The 17,965-nt window shown below is 41.8% G+C and overlaps 1 protein-coding gene across 1 annotated transcript in view; it reads left to right on the forward strand.

The window, feature by feature from the left end:
• The window catches only part of LOC104530310 (protein disulfide-isomerase A5-like), a gene marked incomplete at its 5' end in the record, with an annotated part of 32,481 nt that extends 27,781 nt beyond the window's left edge, over positions 1–4,700 (forward strand). The window contains 2 exons of the mRNA XM_010174855.1: positions 1,312–1,446; positions 4,491–4,700. Of these exons, the coding sequence (XP_010173157.1) occupies positions 1,312–1,446; positions 4,491–4,571 (216 nt within the window). The remainder of the gene's footprint in view (positions 1–1,311; positions 1,447–4,490) is intronic.
• Positions 4,701–17,965: the final 13,265 nt, after the last annotated feature.

Raw genomic sequence — 17,965 nt, forward strand, 5'->3', positions numbered from 1 at the left:
ATTTCAAGTGAAGATGTGGCTGCTATGAAATTAGAACTTGAAACATTGTAACCCACAATTGCAAAAATCCTTCCTTTGATTTGTTTGGGGTTTTACACAGCTTGTACTTAAACCCGCTCGCTCTTCAGCAAAGTGTGTCGCTGGGCAAGCCTGCGTGAGTGGCAGCGTACGCTCAGAGCCAGAACTGCCACTCGCAGGAACAGTCAGCGCGAGATCACAGCAGAGGGCTCGGCTCCTTTAAGTAGAACCCTGTAAATTTCATTTTATTTCAATATCAGAAATGTTAAGTGCAGTTCCTCCTCAATACTTCATAGATTCAGGTTTCAGATGTCAAATGCTCTAAACTCGGGTTAGCCTGAGCTGATGCTCTGGGCTGTGAGGCTGCGCTCCCTCGCTCTGCCTGTGCTGTGGCAGGCAGGGATGGAGGGTGTTGCTCTGCTGCCAGCAGGCTGAGAACACGGCTGGCTGTTTCCTACTCAGGGTTTGTTTGTGTGACAGTAGCATCTAGAGGTTTCAGAAGGAATTAAAGCCCACTTTGCTAATGGCTGCACATAACATACAGTCCTTACCTACCTTAAAGGATAGCCTGAAAAAAGACAGGAAAGGAAACAAACTCAGGCTGAGAGCGCAAGCGAGCAACTCACTGCTCTGCTTCCACTACTCAGTAGAGAACGTTCTGGCCTCTCACCCATCCCTGCTTGACCTTGGGAGAACTGAATGGAGTTTACAAAAGCTATTTGGGGTAGAAATCATTAATCTATTAATAGCCTGCATAAATAACAAGCCATGTTTGTCCGAGAACAGAAGAGGTAACCTTTCTGAGCATTAGCCATGCCACAGGAAGGAGGTTGGGTTAGGTGACCAAAGTCACCCTGTCACTGTTCATCACTTAAAACCCGAGTGCAGGAAAAATATTGCAGTGTGACTGCCATGCTTGGATTTCATTATGGTTTTACTAATGTAGCCTTTGGATTTCCTATTTGGAGTCTAACACAGTGCTCAGTGGGGAGGCTAGGAAGGTGATTTTCTGCTCCATGAGTTGAACAAGTCTTGCAGCTGCATAGGCCAGGTGCTGTGTGAGCAATGCAGCATTTCATCAGGAGAGATGCTCTTCATCAGCTTCTGCTCTTCTTTTGGCATGGCTTGACCTGATGACCACCTTCTGATCTTCCTCCACAGCTGAGCTGTTACAAAAGCTGTTGCATATTTGGCAGAAGACTGGTGTCTCTCCTAATGTTAAACAGCAGCAGCATAACCATGAAGTGGAGTCTTGCTTTGTCTTCTGCCTCATGCTGATCTCTTGTGTTTCAGATCGCCTACGCTGCAGTGGACTGTGCCAAAGAACAGAATCATGACCTGTGTAAGCAGGAGGGGGTTGACGGCTACCCCACCTTCAACTATTACAACTACGGGAAATTTGTGGAGAAATATACTGGAGAAAGAGGGGTAAGTGAAAGCAAGAGTCATCACCCGATAGAGGGAGGAAGGTCTCTGCCTGTACTGCCTTGCAAATGAAAACTGTGGGATAAAAATTTTATCATGCTGAAAGGATGTTTAAGTGCTTCAGTTACTGTCTTACACGGATGAGTCATTGTGTACCACACCCCTCTACATCTCTGCATTGGGAACATACTTGGTCTATTTTAGGAACATGAGAAGAGTAAAAAGGAGTAGATTTGATAATACTTTGGTTTATATTTTATTCTTTAAGCTGAAGTCTGCAAGAGAACTTGGACTGAGTGAAAGTGAAGGGTTTATGGCATGGGCTGCTGCTAGGTGCAGAAATGCCAGAAAATACAGAACTTATTCTGTCAGTTCTGGATCTGGATTGCACATATTCTGCAAACGTGCTACGAGTTCACCAGGCTGCCAAATGGTGATACACCACTGGTTTTATAGCAGGGACAAAGCTGTCCTTTGGAGACTGAGGGAAACTAAATATCTCATTCTCACTGAATCAGATTCACTACTGGAGCTCAAGATGGAAAGCCCAATTGTGCCATCTAGTCCATGTGCTGAGGTTTCATTCTTTTGTCCTGCTGTGGCCAGGACAGCTAATCATATGCTCTGAGTACAACGGGCAGAAATGGCATAATGCCTTCCGTGGCTGAAAAGTACCTAAAAATAAGGGAGCAATCCAGTTATTTGCGTGCATTCTTCATCATATTCCTCAGCCGTGACTGATTGCCTGGAGAAGCTAGGGTCTGCAACAAAAACTTGGGGTCTTCAAGCCATCCAGTGATTTTTATAAGAGCCTTGCCTGAAAGTTACTGCTGCTATTACAGCTTACGGAATTATAGAGAAGCATGAAAAAAAAAACATAAAGCCAAATTCTGAGGTTCTTTGTCAGTCAGGATTTTAGGGAAATCTTCATAGAGCTTCACCTCCTAGTTTTCTGCAGCATTAGGACCCCAATAATTGCCATTTTGTGATGCTGATCCAGGCATTGTTATGGATACTGTGTTTAGTTCCCATTGTGGATCTTTTCTTAAAAGTAAAGATGGGTGCAATAGCCAACAATTAAGTAGAATTTTAGCCACCATTTTTGTATTTCTAACCCATACTTACAGAAATTATATTTGAAAGGAAGGATCTGTGGCGGCTGATAAAAATAATTTAGCAAGACAGGAGTGCTCTGAGGCCACAGCAGTTGGAAGATGATTATCCCTCTTCTGGAAAGTGGACTGACTAATCCCCTACGTGCAGCCAACTCTTTCTTGGGTAGAATTAAATTACCCAACAGGAACATTGCAATCTCTCTGCTGCTGGCAACTGTGTTCCCCCTCCACCTCTTCTGGGACCTATGGTCTTCTGTTTTTGCTGCATCAAATTAGGTTTTGTTATCTCCTATCATGGTAACGCTGAAGTCAGTGCTTAGCACAGTGCCTTCCATGGAGTTTCCAGGTCTGTTCCCACATCTGTTTCTGTGACAAGGGATTGCGCTGTTAAAGGACTTCTCATCAGGATGACAATGCCTTTTGAACCACCATGGCCCACCACCTCCTAGTTTGCAAAAGAAATCTCAGGAGAGAGCAGCGGGAGCCAGAGGACCTGCTTTCTGTTCCCGATGCTGGCACTAAATCAGTAGATGTCAATGAGCATTTAGTTCAGTGTGGTCCAGCTGGTGTATCACCATTTCATGTGGGCAAGGAAGAAGAGTGGTGAGCATGCTGCAGTGGGAGCAACAGGACATGCTACAGCAGGAGCCATGGCCAGTAGAGCAGGAGCTCTCAGCTCTTTGCCAGCCCACATTGGAGCACTGGCTATGGGGAAGAGCATGATCCTTAGCCTGTAAGGGGTCCTCCACACCTCCAAAGGAATTGCAGTTCCAGAGCAGAGTTTTTAGGGCATTTCATCCCAAGCAACTTGAGCAAGGAAGAGTCAGGACACCCTCTGACTGAAGTACTTTAAATGACTTCCAGACACACAGCTCTGAAAACTGGGGTCTTTTCATGGGGCGTATTGATTGCCAGATGTCTCCAGATGACATATGGACAAAACTTGTCAGTTCATTTTTTTTTTTATTATTATTTTTTTCCAGTGGAAGAATAGTGAATAGTTTTAGAAGAGTGTTTTGTTGTTTAACCTTCTCAAAAGCTTCCCAGCTTTGGTGCTTGGTTTTGTAGGGGTTTTTTTTTTTAAGTAAAACTTTGACTTCTGTTTGTTGTTCTCTACCTCATTATACTTTCCCTGTTTGTCACCAATTTTGACTGGTGTGTTTTGGGATTGCTTAAAAGTAAAAATGGTCACATTGGGTAGGATCCATGTTACTTGCTCAGACAAGTATAGTGTTGGTGTACCCGTAGACAGTGTGCTCAAACACAAGTGCTCACACCTCCACCTATCTGAGTCTTTTGAAATGCCTGCAAGTTGTGTTCAGAGCTTTCCTTGGAAGAGAAAACTGCTGGCATCCAACAGCCTTAGATAATCAGAAATCATAAGTTGTTGAAATACAGAGATCGACATGCAGGCATCCAGGTTTTAAATTATTTGACAATAATTTTGGTAGTAACTTGAAAAAATATAATTGCCATCATGTGAATGTATGGAAAAGGAGGAAGATCATGAGCAACACTGTTTTAGGGATGAGGAACAGTGGCAAATGTGTTCATAGCCAACTAATATCCACTAACTCCTTTCAAATGACACATGTAGCATACAAATGTGGCATGAAAATGTCTTTGAGCATTTTTGACAAAAAGGCATTGATGGCATTTCTAGGAACAGATTTTACCTTGTCCTGTGAGTTTTAGGGCATTTTAGTCTGCGTCCCATCTCTTCAAAATTTGACATGTGGCATCTGTGTGGATGTTCTCCCCTTGCATTGCAGTGGAGCAGTACTGGACCAGAGCACTCCACAAGGCAACACAAAGCAGTAACTGTTCCTTAGTTTATATTCTGCTGTAGCATATAGAAGCTGGAAGTGTTCTATGCATTGTTTTGGTTTGTTTGTAAGGATATGACCCATATTTTTCTTTCTTCAAAACCAGGAGTCTGGATTCACCACTTTCATGAGAACCCTGAGAGAAAGAGACCATGAAAGAGTAGGAAAGAAGAAGGATGAATTGTAGTTTCTGCCTCAAAAGAAGCTTTCCGCTGCACTGTGAACGGTTCCAGGTGTTTTGTTACTGCACCTGAGACTTCACATATTCTCAAGACAGAGACTTTTTTTTTTATAAATAGCCATGGCCATTTCGTACAATTTTCAAATAAAGTGAAACCACTTGATTTTTAAAAGGAAAATAAATTAGAATATTGCCATAATGTTTTAAAGAAAACTTAGCATTTTCTCTCATGTTGTGAGACTATGCCCACTGACACTCCTATGCAATATTTTTGTAGTCTGTAGTGTGTCTGTAGGTGATGTTGTTTGATAGGGTGAATTTTTTTTTTTAAAGGTATTGTAGTACATGTGGAAAACAAAGGGGAGGGGACATGTTTTTTGGTTTAGGTTTTTGTTGATTTTTTTGGTTGGTTGGTTTTTTTTTTAAACCAGTGAAGGAAAATGGGACTTTGAAAACACAGATTTATCCAAATACAGTTTTACATTCTTGTGAAATAGTTACATGTTCTTCAGTGAGATTTGAGGGAACAATTTTAAGGTGCTCAGGGATAAATAAGGTATTTGAGCTAATGAAGACATTAACATTGACTGGTCCAGATCTGTTGATTTCATTTAAATATCTCTGGTCTTTAAATCAGGATTGTTTACATACCTTTATAGAATGTATTGAGTGAATTAAGCAAAGTATCAAAAATCAGCAGAGCATGGCTAAAATTAAACTAAACCTTCTTTTTTGGCATTGGTATTGTCAAATGCATCTGTAAGTTATGGCAGGATTGATTATCTTATAGGAGTATACAGTTACCCTTATAGGGTATCCAGTCTCCCTTCAAATTATGATTGGGCCATATCAAGTAAGTATTGGAAAGTGTTACATTCAACTGTTTTGATAAATGCATAATACTTTTGACAATGCAGTAATTATGTATATTACGTGTTTACATTCCAAAAGTTTATCTGCATTTGTATGTAGGATTTTTCCTTTTTTGCTCTTTAAGGAGCTGCATAAACAATCTCTATCTGACAAAATCGTCACTGTAAAACCTGCATTAGCAGCAGTTGAAATGTGTTACACTCTTGATGCTTAAAAAAAAAAAAAAGAAAAGGACACTGATCTGGAGGTACTTATGTCTTCACAGGAGGGGAGAGGGAGGGGCAGGAAGTTGTGATTCACTTTGAACTAAAAATAAATTTTAAAACAGACAAGTATTTTTATCATTAATCAATCAGCTTTGTTAGGCTCCTTCCCTGCTGGGTGAACACCCATAGCTGGTGGTGGTTCAGGAAGAGCCAGTGCATACAGGATGGGTGCCCACCACCCCTTTGCTGGGGACAGCCGGTGTCCAGGCGTGCTGGGCAGTACAGCGGGGTGTTTGGTGGTGCGAGGGTCGGCCTCCATCTGCCTTGGCACTCAACAGGCAGATGAAACAGCTTTTTAGAGTGACAAACTGTGCCTTGGGTCTGGAATCTTCCTCTTGGTCCTCAGTCTGCCTGTCTCATTTTCTTTTGCTAGGTTGGATCCTCAGTGAAGGCCATGCTAATGGACAACTCGGTGCTCTGCTGCTCAGGAGGTGAATGGCATCTTGCCTCCTTCCTGGGTATTTTTTTTTCTCCTCTCTCTTGCCCAATTAATGGCGCTCTGTGTTTGGTGCTCATTAAGCTGCTGAAGCCATTAGTGAGTAATCTGGAATACCGGTAGCCTCATTGGCTTTGTATGGTAGCCAGCTTGTTAACCATGACATCGATTTGAATGGTGATGGAGCTGTGCCAAGTATCTTCTCTTATTAGGCACCTGATGAGTCTCTTCACTCAAAAAATCAGCTGCCTGGTAGTACATAATATCCTAGTGTGAAAGTAGCTTAATTTATTAAGTCTCTTACTGTGTTTTTTTTTTCTTTTCTGTTAGCATAGTTACTTCATGTTGTGTTTCCTACTTTTGCATAAGATCATGTTAATTCTTTCTTTCAGGCTGTCCTTGCAAGTATTCTGCCCAGCATTTAGGAAATAATACTTATTGATGCCATTTGATTTCAAACAGGAATTCTTTTGCCTACCAGCAAACTATCAAGTATAACTTATCAATCCAGAACTTACTGCATATTTTTTTATTGCAGAGTCAAAGCAGCTGGCACTAAAGACATACAGTCTCCAGAAATGCTTGAGCATTTCTGTGCATAGGCTATGCCTATGTTTGTGCTAATTGCTGAGAAATGTAGACTTCTTTAAAAAAGAAAAAGAAAAAAAAAATCATAGCTTGCCAATGGTGACATCACTTGTCAGGATCACTCTGAATTATAGGCTTTAGTAAATGTTTAGGATAGGACAATTGCACACTGTGCTTCAGACCAGTAATTCCTTGCAGCTGGTTACACCATAATAAAATTAAAATTAAGGATTCTAATTTTTCCCTTCTGTCTTTTGTCAGTTACTTCTTGGACTTGGGCATTCATTTTTTCTTGGCTAATCATGTGTTAATGCACAAATATAAAATATTTGAGAATAATCTACCTTCTGTTACAGGGTCATGACTCATCTGGTTTATAGTCTGAATGGTTTTTGAAAAATACAGTTTTGAACACTATAAATGATTACATCAAATGGCTGACAAAAGCCTTAGTTACTGTGAACTAGAGTGTACCATGAGCTTGGAGCTTTGCTTCCAAGGCTGCTTAATTAGTAGACCAGGTCTGGATCTCAGTTACACTGTTGTAATTCTGTTGCCTCCAGTAAGGCAAAAGTTGGTGTTTATATTTGCTAGTGAAGTCAGCTAATGTTTATTTGTTTATATTTGCATCAGTCAAGTAAAAATTGAAATACTTTATTTTTTTCTACAAACTGTGAATGAGAAGTGTCTTATATGTTAAGAGTTCTTATTTTGTGTAATTAAATGGTTGACCATTTCACACATTCAGGCTTTCCAGCCCATCATAGTAGATGCATAGCCCAGGCGTTCATAACCACATAGGAATTTCTGCCATGGTTAAACGTGAGTAATCTGGGCTTTCAAATCATGAATCATTTATCAGCAAGAGACTTAATTGCTGGTAATAAATGGTTTGCAGTGAATCAGAGATTCTGCTCTTGCAATTATGGGTTTGGTCTGTCAGCCCTTTTAAGGTCTTGGACATCCTCTACACCATTAACCCTAAGCAGATTACATCTTGTTGAGGAGGGGTAAAATGTGTACACAGCAGAGAGGCTGAGCAAGGATTGTGTATCACTCTGTTCCTCAGCGTTGGCTTAAACAAAATATAGTCTGCAGGTCTGTGTCAGTCCTGTTGTGTAGTTGGACCAAGAGATGAAGGGTAGCAGGACCAGGCATTTTGGGCAGGCTAGTAGCAGCTGGATAGGAAATGGTTTCCCTGTCTAATGAAAAAGCCCAAGATGTTGGACTTGTTTCATCCACCAAAAGGAGGGAAGAGGGAGCCTGGACAGAATCCCAGGAGAGTGAGTGCTCTGGGATATGGGAGACCCAGGCTGGAGTCCCAAGATGCGCATAAGCTTATATCGCAGTCCCCTGCAACCCAAGAGGATAATTTGCCTTCTTTTGTGAGTTATCCATCTATTTCTGACCCAATAACTGCATCCTTATTTGTTTAAACCAGAGCAGCTCCTACAGGAGAGACTGGAAGAGACTTGCTTTCCAATCTGAACCAAGAAAAGCAACCTAGCAAATCTCCATTTCCTCTTCCCCCCCCCTGGAAAATTGTATTCTGGATCTGATAGCCCCATTGACCCCCAGACCCTTCCTAACTAGTTGCAGTTGGGTGAAACAGCCTTGGGATTTTTTCTGAACTCCCATGCAAACCAAATTAGGTCCCTGTATCTTGCTGACTTAAAATTCTCTCAGTAGTCATCCACAAAGATAAGATAAGATTGATATTAATGGTCAAAAAAGATTAGAGGGGAAAGGATTGTGTTCTTAGAGCATTTGATTTGGGAGTGAAAAAGCAGATGCAACTCCCATAATGAGTAAGCTCTAAGAGAATGCTTCAGATAGAGATTTGTTTCCGGTGGAGTTGCTTCATGGGTGATTTTGATTTTAGAGGCTTACTGCTTTTCAAAAGGAAAGTCAAGACCTGATGACTTAGTTTACAGGTCTTTTCATATCCTGTTTTCCTTTTAAAAAATAAAAAGCAAAATCACTCTCCATATTCTCAGCAGTGCTCAGAAAGAAATGTTGCCTGAGTGGATTCCCCAGAATAACACTAAACCCCTGGCAACTGCCTTTTACAAACTCTGAAACAAGCCATTTGCTCAAAATGACACTCGGGGCAGTGGGAACTGTCGTCCACGTGCACCTCATTTTAATTTAATAGGCTTACTTAGTGTGATTGGGTCTGTAATGGTACACGAGGATTGCAGAGGAAATTCTGAAAACTGATGGGGGAAGAAATTAGCTTTTATCAGCAGGTGCTGAGCGTCGGGGCCAAACGCTGGCATTTCCTTTGCCTTTGGCAGCCCAGCATCCCCGAGTGTTCCATGGCTCTGCTGGAACTGCGGGTCTGCAGCCCTTTGGCTAATCCAGTTGTGTACATAACTGCTCTGTGCTGGAACTGATTGGAAACCAACATTTCTCCCATTATTTTCTTTGGCTGGTTGTAACAAGATGCTAAGCTTTCTCTGTGCATCCTGCTTTTATTTACTGATTAAGGAAGGAGGGTACCTGGGTGTTTCTGCATAGGAAAAGACTCCAAATACCATTTTATCTGCTGGCAACCAAGACTCCTGGAATGTCTGACTGACCGGAGCTGCTGAAATACTCCCTGCAAAGCACCCTCGACTGGTTTGGCTTTTGCCAAGGTTTTGGCAGGCACTCTGTGATGCAATGTTGCAAAAAATCTCAGTATCTAAGGCAGCAATTTCCAGACTGTGTTTTCCAAGGAGTTAAGCTGAACTGTAAACTCTGTGTATTCATCAGCCTGGTGTAGCTGGTTTTGAGGTCTGGGGGGAAAAAAAAAAAAAAAAGCCCAAAATTTAGAGAATTGCAGCTCCAATGCTGGCCCATAATTAAAGCCAGGAGGATGTCTGGGTGTTTCCACCCAGCTGTGGGACCTGGTCCTTGGTTTGCAATATTCCTGCCCCTGGAAGTCCTCTGTCCTGCCCCCTGCTCTTACAGGGGGACAGTGCTCCTTAAGGAACAGTTACTCTCTCTTTGCTCAGAAAGCATCATAGTGCTAATTATTCTCATTAGCTTTGAGCCACTAATAAATTCTCTTTCCTACTGCTCTTCCATCACTCAGTAATGAGTATCATTTAGTCAGATTTTGCAGATACTGCTCCCTCCCTCTCTACGACACATGATTCCCTGCAAGCATTCATCACAGGGAAAAAGCTTCTGTGTGAACAAAATCTTTTCAAATTAGTCTCTGGTGCCCCAGTTAAGTGGGTGTCTACATTGCAGGCATGCAGAAGAGTCTTCTTCATTAATATGTGCAATTCTGCGTGAGCTGATTAGCTCTTGCAGCTCATTTGGTTGCAAATGTGTAAATCTCACACTCCAAATGCCAAATATGTGCACAGCTAAATTGTGGAGAAGTAAGAAACTGCGCGAGTTGGGAGTCTCTACTTGGAAAAAGAGATCCTTACCCCATGCATTAAATTGGAGCTCTGGGTTTATCTAGAGCATTTGTCACTCCTCTGCTTTGTCATTTTTCTGCTTGCAAAGTGAATAATTCCTCCCGTTGTGTTGATGGTCCTTTCAGAATGCGTGGGTGTTTAATTTTGTGCCTAACATTTGTAACAGACACCTGATATCTAGTCTCATTTCCCATAAAACAACAATAGCTACAACCAAATGCATCTTCTTTGCACAGTACATGAAACCAAATGAATCAGTTACTATGGATTAGTAATAATCCACTTACCATCATTTTTGTTGTTCTTTTTTGTTTTGTAAAAAAACTTCTGAATAGAAAGCGGGGGGGGGATGAAATTCGGGGGTTTTTTAAATGTTTGTGGTTTTTAGCCAGAGCTTTTGTTGTTCTTTTTTTTTTGTAAAAAAACTTCTGAATAGAAAGCTGGGGAGGGGGAATGAAATTCGGGAGTTTTTTAAATGTTTGTGGTTTTTAGCCAGAGCAGTGCTGCACAATACAGTGAATGTAATAGTGTATCTGCCAGCACAAGGGGAAGCACTGAAAAATGTCACCTGTCTATGGGGAGAGGCCGGTCTGCTGCAAGCATTAAGTGCCCTTGGTCAGTTATTCTGGGACCAAACAAGGAAATTGGCCTTATGAGCTCCTAATTTATGCATACTTTTACTCCTTCTTGTGCCAAGTAGCTGCAGAGCCAACCCAGCCTCAAGGCCTGGACTCACCAGCTCAGGCCAGCCAAGCACCTTCCATTTTACTTTCTCTCAGCGTGCAGAGAAATTGCAGCACAGACCCAGCTTGATCTCCAACAAGAGCAATATTTTGGCATTATTTTTTGGGTTAGGGGAAAAGAGTTTCCCACTTTCAGAAAAATTCTGGTGTGGGAAGCTGTCTTTTCTCCAAGCTGCACATAAACTCTTGAAATAACATTTCCTAGGGAAATGTGCAGCATAATAATGAAGCTCCTATCCTGTAGTCTCCAGGTTGCTGGTGAGGAGACACTTAGTACTGTACGCCACCCCATTAGTGTGGAACGGTGATAAGGTCCAGTGTTTCCTGCTGCATCCCTAGAAGGTACTGAGACCTCTCCAAGAGTGGAGGATTTGCTTACTGAGAGGGACCTTCCTCCTTGGACTTTGGGGGTCCATCACTCCTTCCACTCACAGAAGACTGTAAAAGGACAGCCACAGCACTCCTGACTTCCCTAAAACTCACCTCTCTGCCAAAGCTTTCCGTAGGCGAGAGAGCAGAACAAAAGAAGGGACTGCAAGAGTCAGAGAAGCAGAGTTCACCATGTGATAAGTCACGTGTCTCTGGCGAGGTACCGCACGATTAGGTGCATTAGGTATATTTTGGATGGATGTATAATCTTAATTGCTGTATATTGTTTGCATTGTAGTCGCAAGATCCAGGTCCTCCTTATGCTAGATGCTGTACAAATATATATGAGACACTCCTGCACGGAAAGGCTTTTATTATGTTAATAGTCAGGTTGGGGAAAAAAAAGTAGTGTTATCTCTGGTTTACAGATGAGACAGTGAGAGGAAAAAAACGAGAACGTATTTTGCCCAAGGACATGTGAAGTCTTTGGGTCAGCAGTGGACTTGAAATTCAAGTCTCGATTTAGTTTCTTACCAGCTCTTCTTTCAATTTGTGTACTGCCCACAACATAATTAAAAATTAAGCACAAAGAAGACCATGTGTAATTTATCTGTAACAATCATCTAGTACCTCTAAGTCAAATCCTCCCCAATTCTTCTCCGTTTCTTCAAAACCTGTATTTCTTCCATGCCCAATGCCTGTGATCACCTTACAAGTCAAGTCACTGTACACATTGTCTTCTGATTTTCTGCAGCATATCTCATGTTTGATTTGGACTACAAACCTGTTTGCAAAAAGATCCTGTTTCATGTGGGGCCACGTCTCAGTCAGAGCAGCCTGCTGAATTTATATTCCAATCCTTTTAAAAAGCGGTACTAACAATATTTAGAATAAAAAAGGTTGCATATACATTTCTGCTAGTGAATATAGCGAGGCATCCAATATGTTTATAACTGCTGCTCAACCCTACCTGCTAGTCAAAAATAAATATTGATGTAAATAATCTATACCAAAAACAAATAAAACATGGATTTAACTCAAAAGGCACAATATATTTTACTTTGTGTGCATCAATGTTTCATGTCAGGCTTTAGGAAAGAATGTGGGAGGAGAGAATTATAGAAGTCATGACAGTCACTAGAAAACAAAATAAAATGGAATTGACATTTACTAAGGCTAGATAATACCAAACTAATCCGATAGCTTTCTTTGATACAGTAATTAATTAGCTAGACAAAGGAGGGAAATCTGACTGTCTGGACTTCAATAAGGTAGCTGATGAGGAGCTGTGTAAAAAATTATATCTCTTACCTGGAGAAGTCTGAGATTTATAGAGAACTGCAAGGCATACACGGTGTTAGAAGAAGAGAATCAGAACTGTGTTGAGAGGGAATTATTCAGAGCTTCTAAAAAGTAAGTCTTAAGACTGATTATTATTATTTTCATTTATGACTCATCTGGAAAAACAGAGGTGTCTGATCATTAAAATGTATTGAAGTCACGGAGTTATGAGGTATCACTACTGTAGAGAAAGTTCAGAATATCCCAAAGCAAAAACCAGAAATACCCCACAGCAACGACACAGAAAGATTTCTAACTACGTGCCCCAGTGCAGTGTGGGCATGGAAAAGGCAACTGAAACTCTGAAACGCAATAGGAGAGACATTTCCAGAAGAGCAAGGGAAGTATGAATGTCCTTGTGTTCAGATCCCAAACAGATTTGGTTTGGAATAAAATGCATCATTCTGATCAGTTACATGAAAGAAAGCTGGATTCTTACAAAAAGGGTACAGAAAAGGGCTGCTAAGATGAGGAGGAGACAAGAACCTTTCATGAAAGGAAAGTGCGTGTAGGCAGCTCCCTTAGCTAGCAGCTCAAGGCCAAGATGTGGTCTGCTTACTCTGTAAATACATCAGGTAGAGGAAATATTAAAGGCAGGCGATCTTGGCATATGGACAAGTGGGTATAAACTGGCCATGAATAATTTAGACTCTCAATTAGGTGTTCTTTATCCTCCTGCATAGTGAGGGTGTAATAATTATAGGAACAAAACCATACCTAGTTTTAACGTGAAGCTCACGAAATGTATTAAACAGGTTATGTGACCCAGTTGCCTGCGGTACCTGGGGACTGGATTTGATAACCTGGAAAGTCCTGCCGGTCCTATGTCTGAGTATATTCCTATGTCTTAGTGGGGTTTTATCATCGTGAGCTACCACCTCCATTTTATAATCTTATTAGATATTACAGTACCCAGTAATCCCTTCAGTCCTAAGAAACCTTTCTAGACTTCTGAATTAAATTTCAAATAGAACATCCTAACTGTGGATTACAAAGCCATATGTGGGGGTTTTTTCCTACTCAAGTAAATTCACTGTGGCTATTAACATAAACAAATTTCTTTAGGGACCAAGAGTTCCTTGAAGATAAATTACAGTGTTTATGGCACAACTGCACTAGCAAATAATGATTTTCTTATTTATTGTAGTTGTTTAAATGGCTCCTAATGAAATTTTTGGCCTCGTGAAGTGATCAGCTTGGAATGGCTTTCCCTTCTATGAAAATATTTAAATACAAACAAAGTCTGCCAATGTGTTCAATTACAGTCATGTAGGGAACTAAAGGGATTATGTGTAGTAGTATATTCTTGTGGCTTTCCAGATCAGATGCTTCTACCAGAGAGGGAATAAAGTAAGCGGAAAAGCCCCAGAGAGAGACCGTTGCTGTTGGAATGGCTTGGGACATGATCATCAGCAAAGCTCACTTGTGTTATTTCCATAAGCCCACAATGCTGATGGCCCTGGAAATAAAAACGCATTAACAACATGTCACTTCTAAAACTAATTGAGATGCGGTGTGAAGATTACTTTTCAGAAATATGATGTTCTTTATGCTGGAGATCACGCTGGGCCCTGCTGCTACAAGAGCCATTGGGATAAGGCTGTATTTCGTTCTAACATCTGCATTTATTACCAGTGAGATACTTTATGTAGCATTACGAGGTGGCTTCAGACTTGTAAAGCCCTTGAGAATTAAACACTATTGTTCCGTGAAAGAAACTCTTCTGCCCAGCACAGGCCCTTGTGATTGAATCAGCAGAGAAGGCTTTTAAAAGGGAAGCAAGGAAATAAACTTGGATATTCTGCTGATGATTTTTATGACCTTGCTCACGCTTCTGCTGATGCCGTGTTAGCAAGAACAGTTGATTCCAGCGAACATAATCTTAGCTCTTGTGATTATGGACACAGTTTTCTCTAAAACCTCTAAAATCATATGAAATTTTTGTGGAGTGCAAAATTATTGGAAAGTCACGAGTTCTTAGCCAGCACCATGATTTCAGGAGCCTGATTTGGCGTTTTAAGCACTTGTGATGAAGCTGGGCTGCACTCAACGTAAATTCAGTGATTCAACATACCTGCTTTTTCACAGGAATTGGCATTGCCATCCAAGAAACAGGAAGCACACCAATGGATTATAAGTCTAGTTTACAGCTGAAGCCCCAGCTTGAATAATACCTGCAGCTTCAAACACTAAACTTTAAGAAAGATATAGGAAAAACAAGGTCCAGAGAAAGGTGCAATAGAATATAATAGAATAAAGAAGTTTAGTAAACAGAAGGGGTTTAAAAAAAATAAAATGAAAGGCTTTGGGTTTAACTAGTCTTAAATCAGAAAAGGCCTTTATTTTCCCTGTAAAAATGGGTCACAAATTGGACCAGTGATTTGATATATTCCACAGTTTAATTTGCTACAAAGAAAACTGAATTTGAATTTTCTGAATGACCTTCTGAGGGTCCTTTCAGATCTTTACCTCTGCGCTTCTCCTGTGACACCATCACTGATGAGCACAGCTACTACCAGCTTCTCAGGCTGGATATTTTTCCTTGGGGAAGCTTGATTTAAAAGTCGTGTTTAAATCCAGTGGACAGAGCCTAGGGGTTTGTCTTCCCTACATTTAGTCATCTCAACCCGAGGCGTATAAATGCGTCTGGACATGTCTGCTCCCCCTGCAGTGACTGAGGAGAAATAGCAACACAGAGCTTCTGCACGGTGGGCAATTTCCAGATCATTGAACGTCAGTGACATAAATCCCGTCCTAACTTGTCCCTCAGTGTTTGCTGTGGGCTTTTGCCTTCAGCTGGCTGATGACACATTAAGCAAGCACATGGCTTCGTTATTTTGCTGTACTCATGAAGATGCACCTCGCTGTCATCCCTGAGGGGTTTGGCACCACAGGGACTTCTTCGGCACTAGTCCTTCCAGCCCAGCTCTCTCCTCAACCTCTGGTGCTGTCCATACCTTGTCTTGTACTCTTCTTCATCTCCTCACCTCTTCTCCTTCTGAAGCACCTATATTTTTCCACTTTGGTTTCCCTTTGACTGGATTTACTTCTTACAAATCTCAGTTTTATCTCTGGCTGCAGCTTTCACTAATTTATTCACTGTGTCATGCCCCTCTAACAATGTTTTACTGCTTTCATGTCTTAGGGGAGTCAATGGGACAAGGAAAAAAGCTATTTTCAGTGGAACTGGCTTGTTAGCCATGCAAATTCTTGAATAAAGGTATGATTTAAGTTCACTGTGAGAGCTGGGAGTGCTGTAGCTGTAGCCCCACTTCTGACTCTGCCACTACCTCTCTCAATGACCTCGTGCAATTTATTTAACTCTGTGGGGCCAGGTTCACCTGAAAATAAAGAATATTCTTTTTTTTTCCCCTAGGAATGTGTAAGTCTTAACTAATAGATGTGTATATAATTTTTGAAGTCCTGTTTATGTAAATGCAAAATGCTTATTTTTTTCCTTCAAAACATTTGCAAAAGGTCAAGAGAATTTTAGGGTTGAAAGATAAACAGTTCAGAAGAACTAGAAAAATTAAAATCACACACGTATGCACTTATCACACACCTTTAGGCAGCCCCTAATTAAGTAATCACTACCTCTCAGCTTTATAGTAGATGCTATCATAAGCTGTTAAATTGTGTAGCAGCTTGTAATACTGTGCACTGTTTATACAGGATAAGGACTCTCTGGAAATTATTCAGATTAACGTATGCCACAGTCAGTCAGGATTGAGATGTTCCCATGCTCAGCTCTACAAAAGCCCAACAGGGAACAGAGTTTCTTCCTGACAAGCCAAGATACTAACTTGGAGACGCAAAGTTGCTTATTCAAACACGCAGACCCTCTCTCCCTTGTGAGGTTTAAGCAAGACTCGTTCAAGGTGCACATCTTTGGCAGTCCCCCCCCAGCAACCAGCTGTCACTGCAAGAAGGATGCTCAGAAAAGGGTCTTTTTCCTCTGGTTTCCAGGGTATCACTTTTTCCTTGCTGTGTTTACATTCAGAGCAAAACTACTTCACCAAGCACCTGCAGATGACTTCTCTTGCAGCGGCCCCTCTTTTCATCTGCACCTGCCTTCCTTTCCCACATCTCCATGCCACCCCTGTCTCCTCACCCCCGCCTGACCACTTCCCTGTCTCATTTTGGGTCTCCTCTGAAAAGTTTTTTTTCTCTTTTTGCCAGTCTTCCCTCCACCTCTGTTACTCAGCTCCAAGGCCATAGTTAACCTTGTAGCCCTTGCTGCAGCCTCCTTCGACACAGAATGCTCAATTCCTCAGCTTGGCTGAGCATTGCTGGAAGCACGGAGGAGAAAGCCTGGAGGCTGAGAGGGCAAAATCGATCTCCAGCAATAGCAGCTGACACCTGGTTGTAAGCTGCCGTTCACACACTCTCTCAGGGGTAGGGAGTGAGATGATCTTGTACCTGGGGTTGCCGTGAGTGTCCATTTAAAAGAGTTTATGCTGCTTAGAGAAGACAGACTAGAGGTTGGAGTGTTGATGACCTTCAGTGCCATCCTCCTGATTACCTTGTTCCTGAGCAAAGCTCAGGAGAGCCCCAAAGTCTGGAGCGTGAGGTATGTTACCTCTACTCCAACACTCTTTGCAGTGCCACAAGCACTTGGATAGTGAAGCAGCAGCAGATGGAAGGAGAAATTTAAAAGCATTAGTGAGGAAATAAGCTGCTTTCATTTGAGATTTGAGCCAACAGACTAAAACTGTACGATACGGAAGGAAAATAGTGAAGTTGAAGAGCAATACAGGGAGAAAATTATTCTTGTATCAGTAAAGAAAGTAGTTTTAAAATAGGAACCTCACTTTGGGATTAGTAATGAGATTTGCAAACTTTTATTTTCATGTTGTCATTTATTGTTGAAATATGCCCAGTTGATTTGTCTGAAAATGAGTGAAATTAAGTCTAGCAGCTGGTGTCACCCCAGTGCCCTTTTTCTGGTGACAACCACCGTGCATCCTCCCCATCAGCAGACACGTTTGCTGCCCCATCAGAAAACACCCATCACGCGTCTTGTTGTTTATACAGCGTCAAGCATATGCCAAGTTCTGTATGTGGTGGAAACCAGCCAACTACAGATAAAAGTTATTACACGGGAGAACCCAAAGAGCACAATTACTAACCCTCAGTCCTTTTGAAAATGAGGCTAATTAAGAATTAGCCCAAGATGTGTGAAGCAGAGAACCAGCACTAGCGAGGCTGCCTCCCTGCCCCGGCTTTCTGCCACAGGAGCGGTGTCGGGACATCAACCCCTTTGGCCAACCCAACCCCAGCAACCCAGCGCGCCGGCCGACGGGTCAGGCTGCGGGGACGAAGCAGCTGAGGGCGAACCGGGGGAGCAGCAGGGGAAGCCGTGGCCACC

Source organism: Antrostomus carolinensis, unplaced genomic scaffold (assembly GCF_000700745.2).
Source record: "Antrostomus carolinensis isolate BGI_N321 unplaced genomic scaffold, ASM70074v2 scaffold11349, whole genome shotgun sequence".
NCBI classification, from domain to species: Eukaryota; Metazoa; Chordata; class Aves; order Caprimulgiformes; family Caprimulgidae; genus Antrostomus; species Antrostomus carolinensis.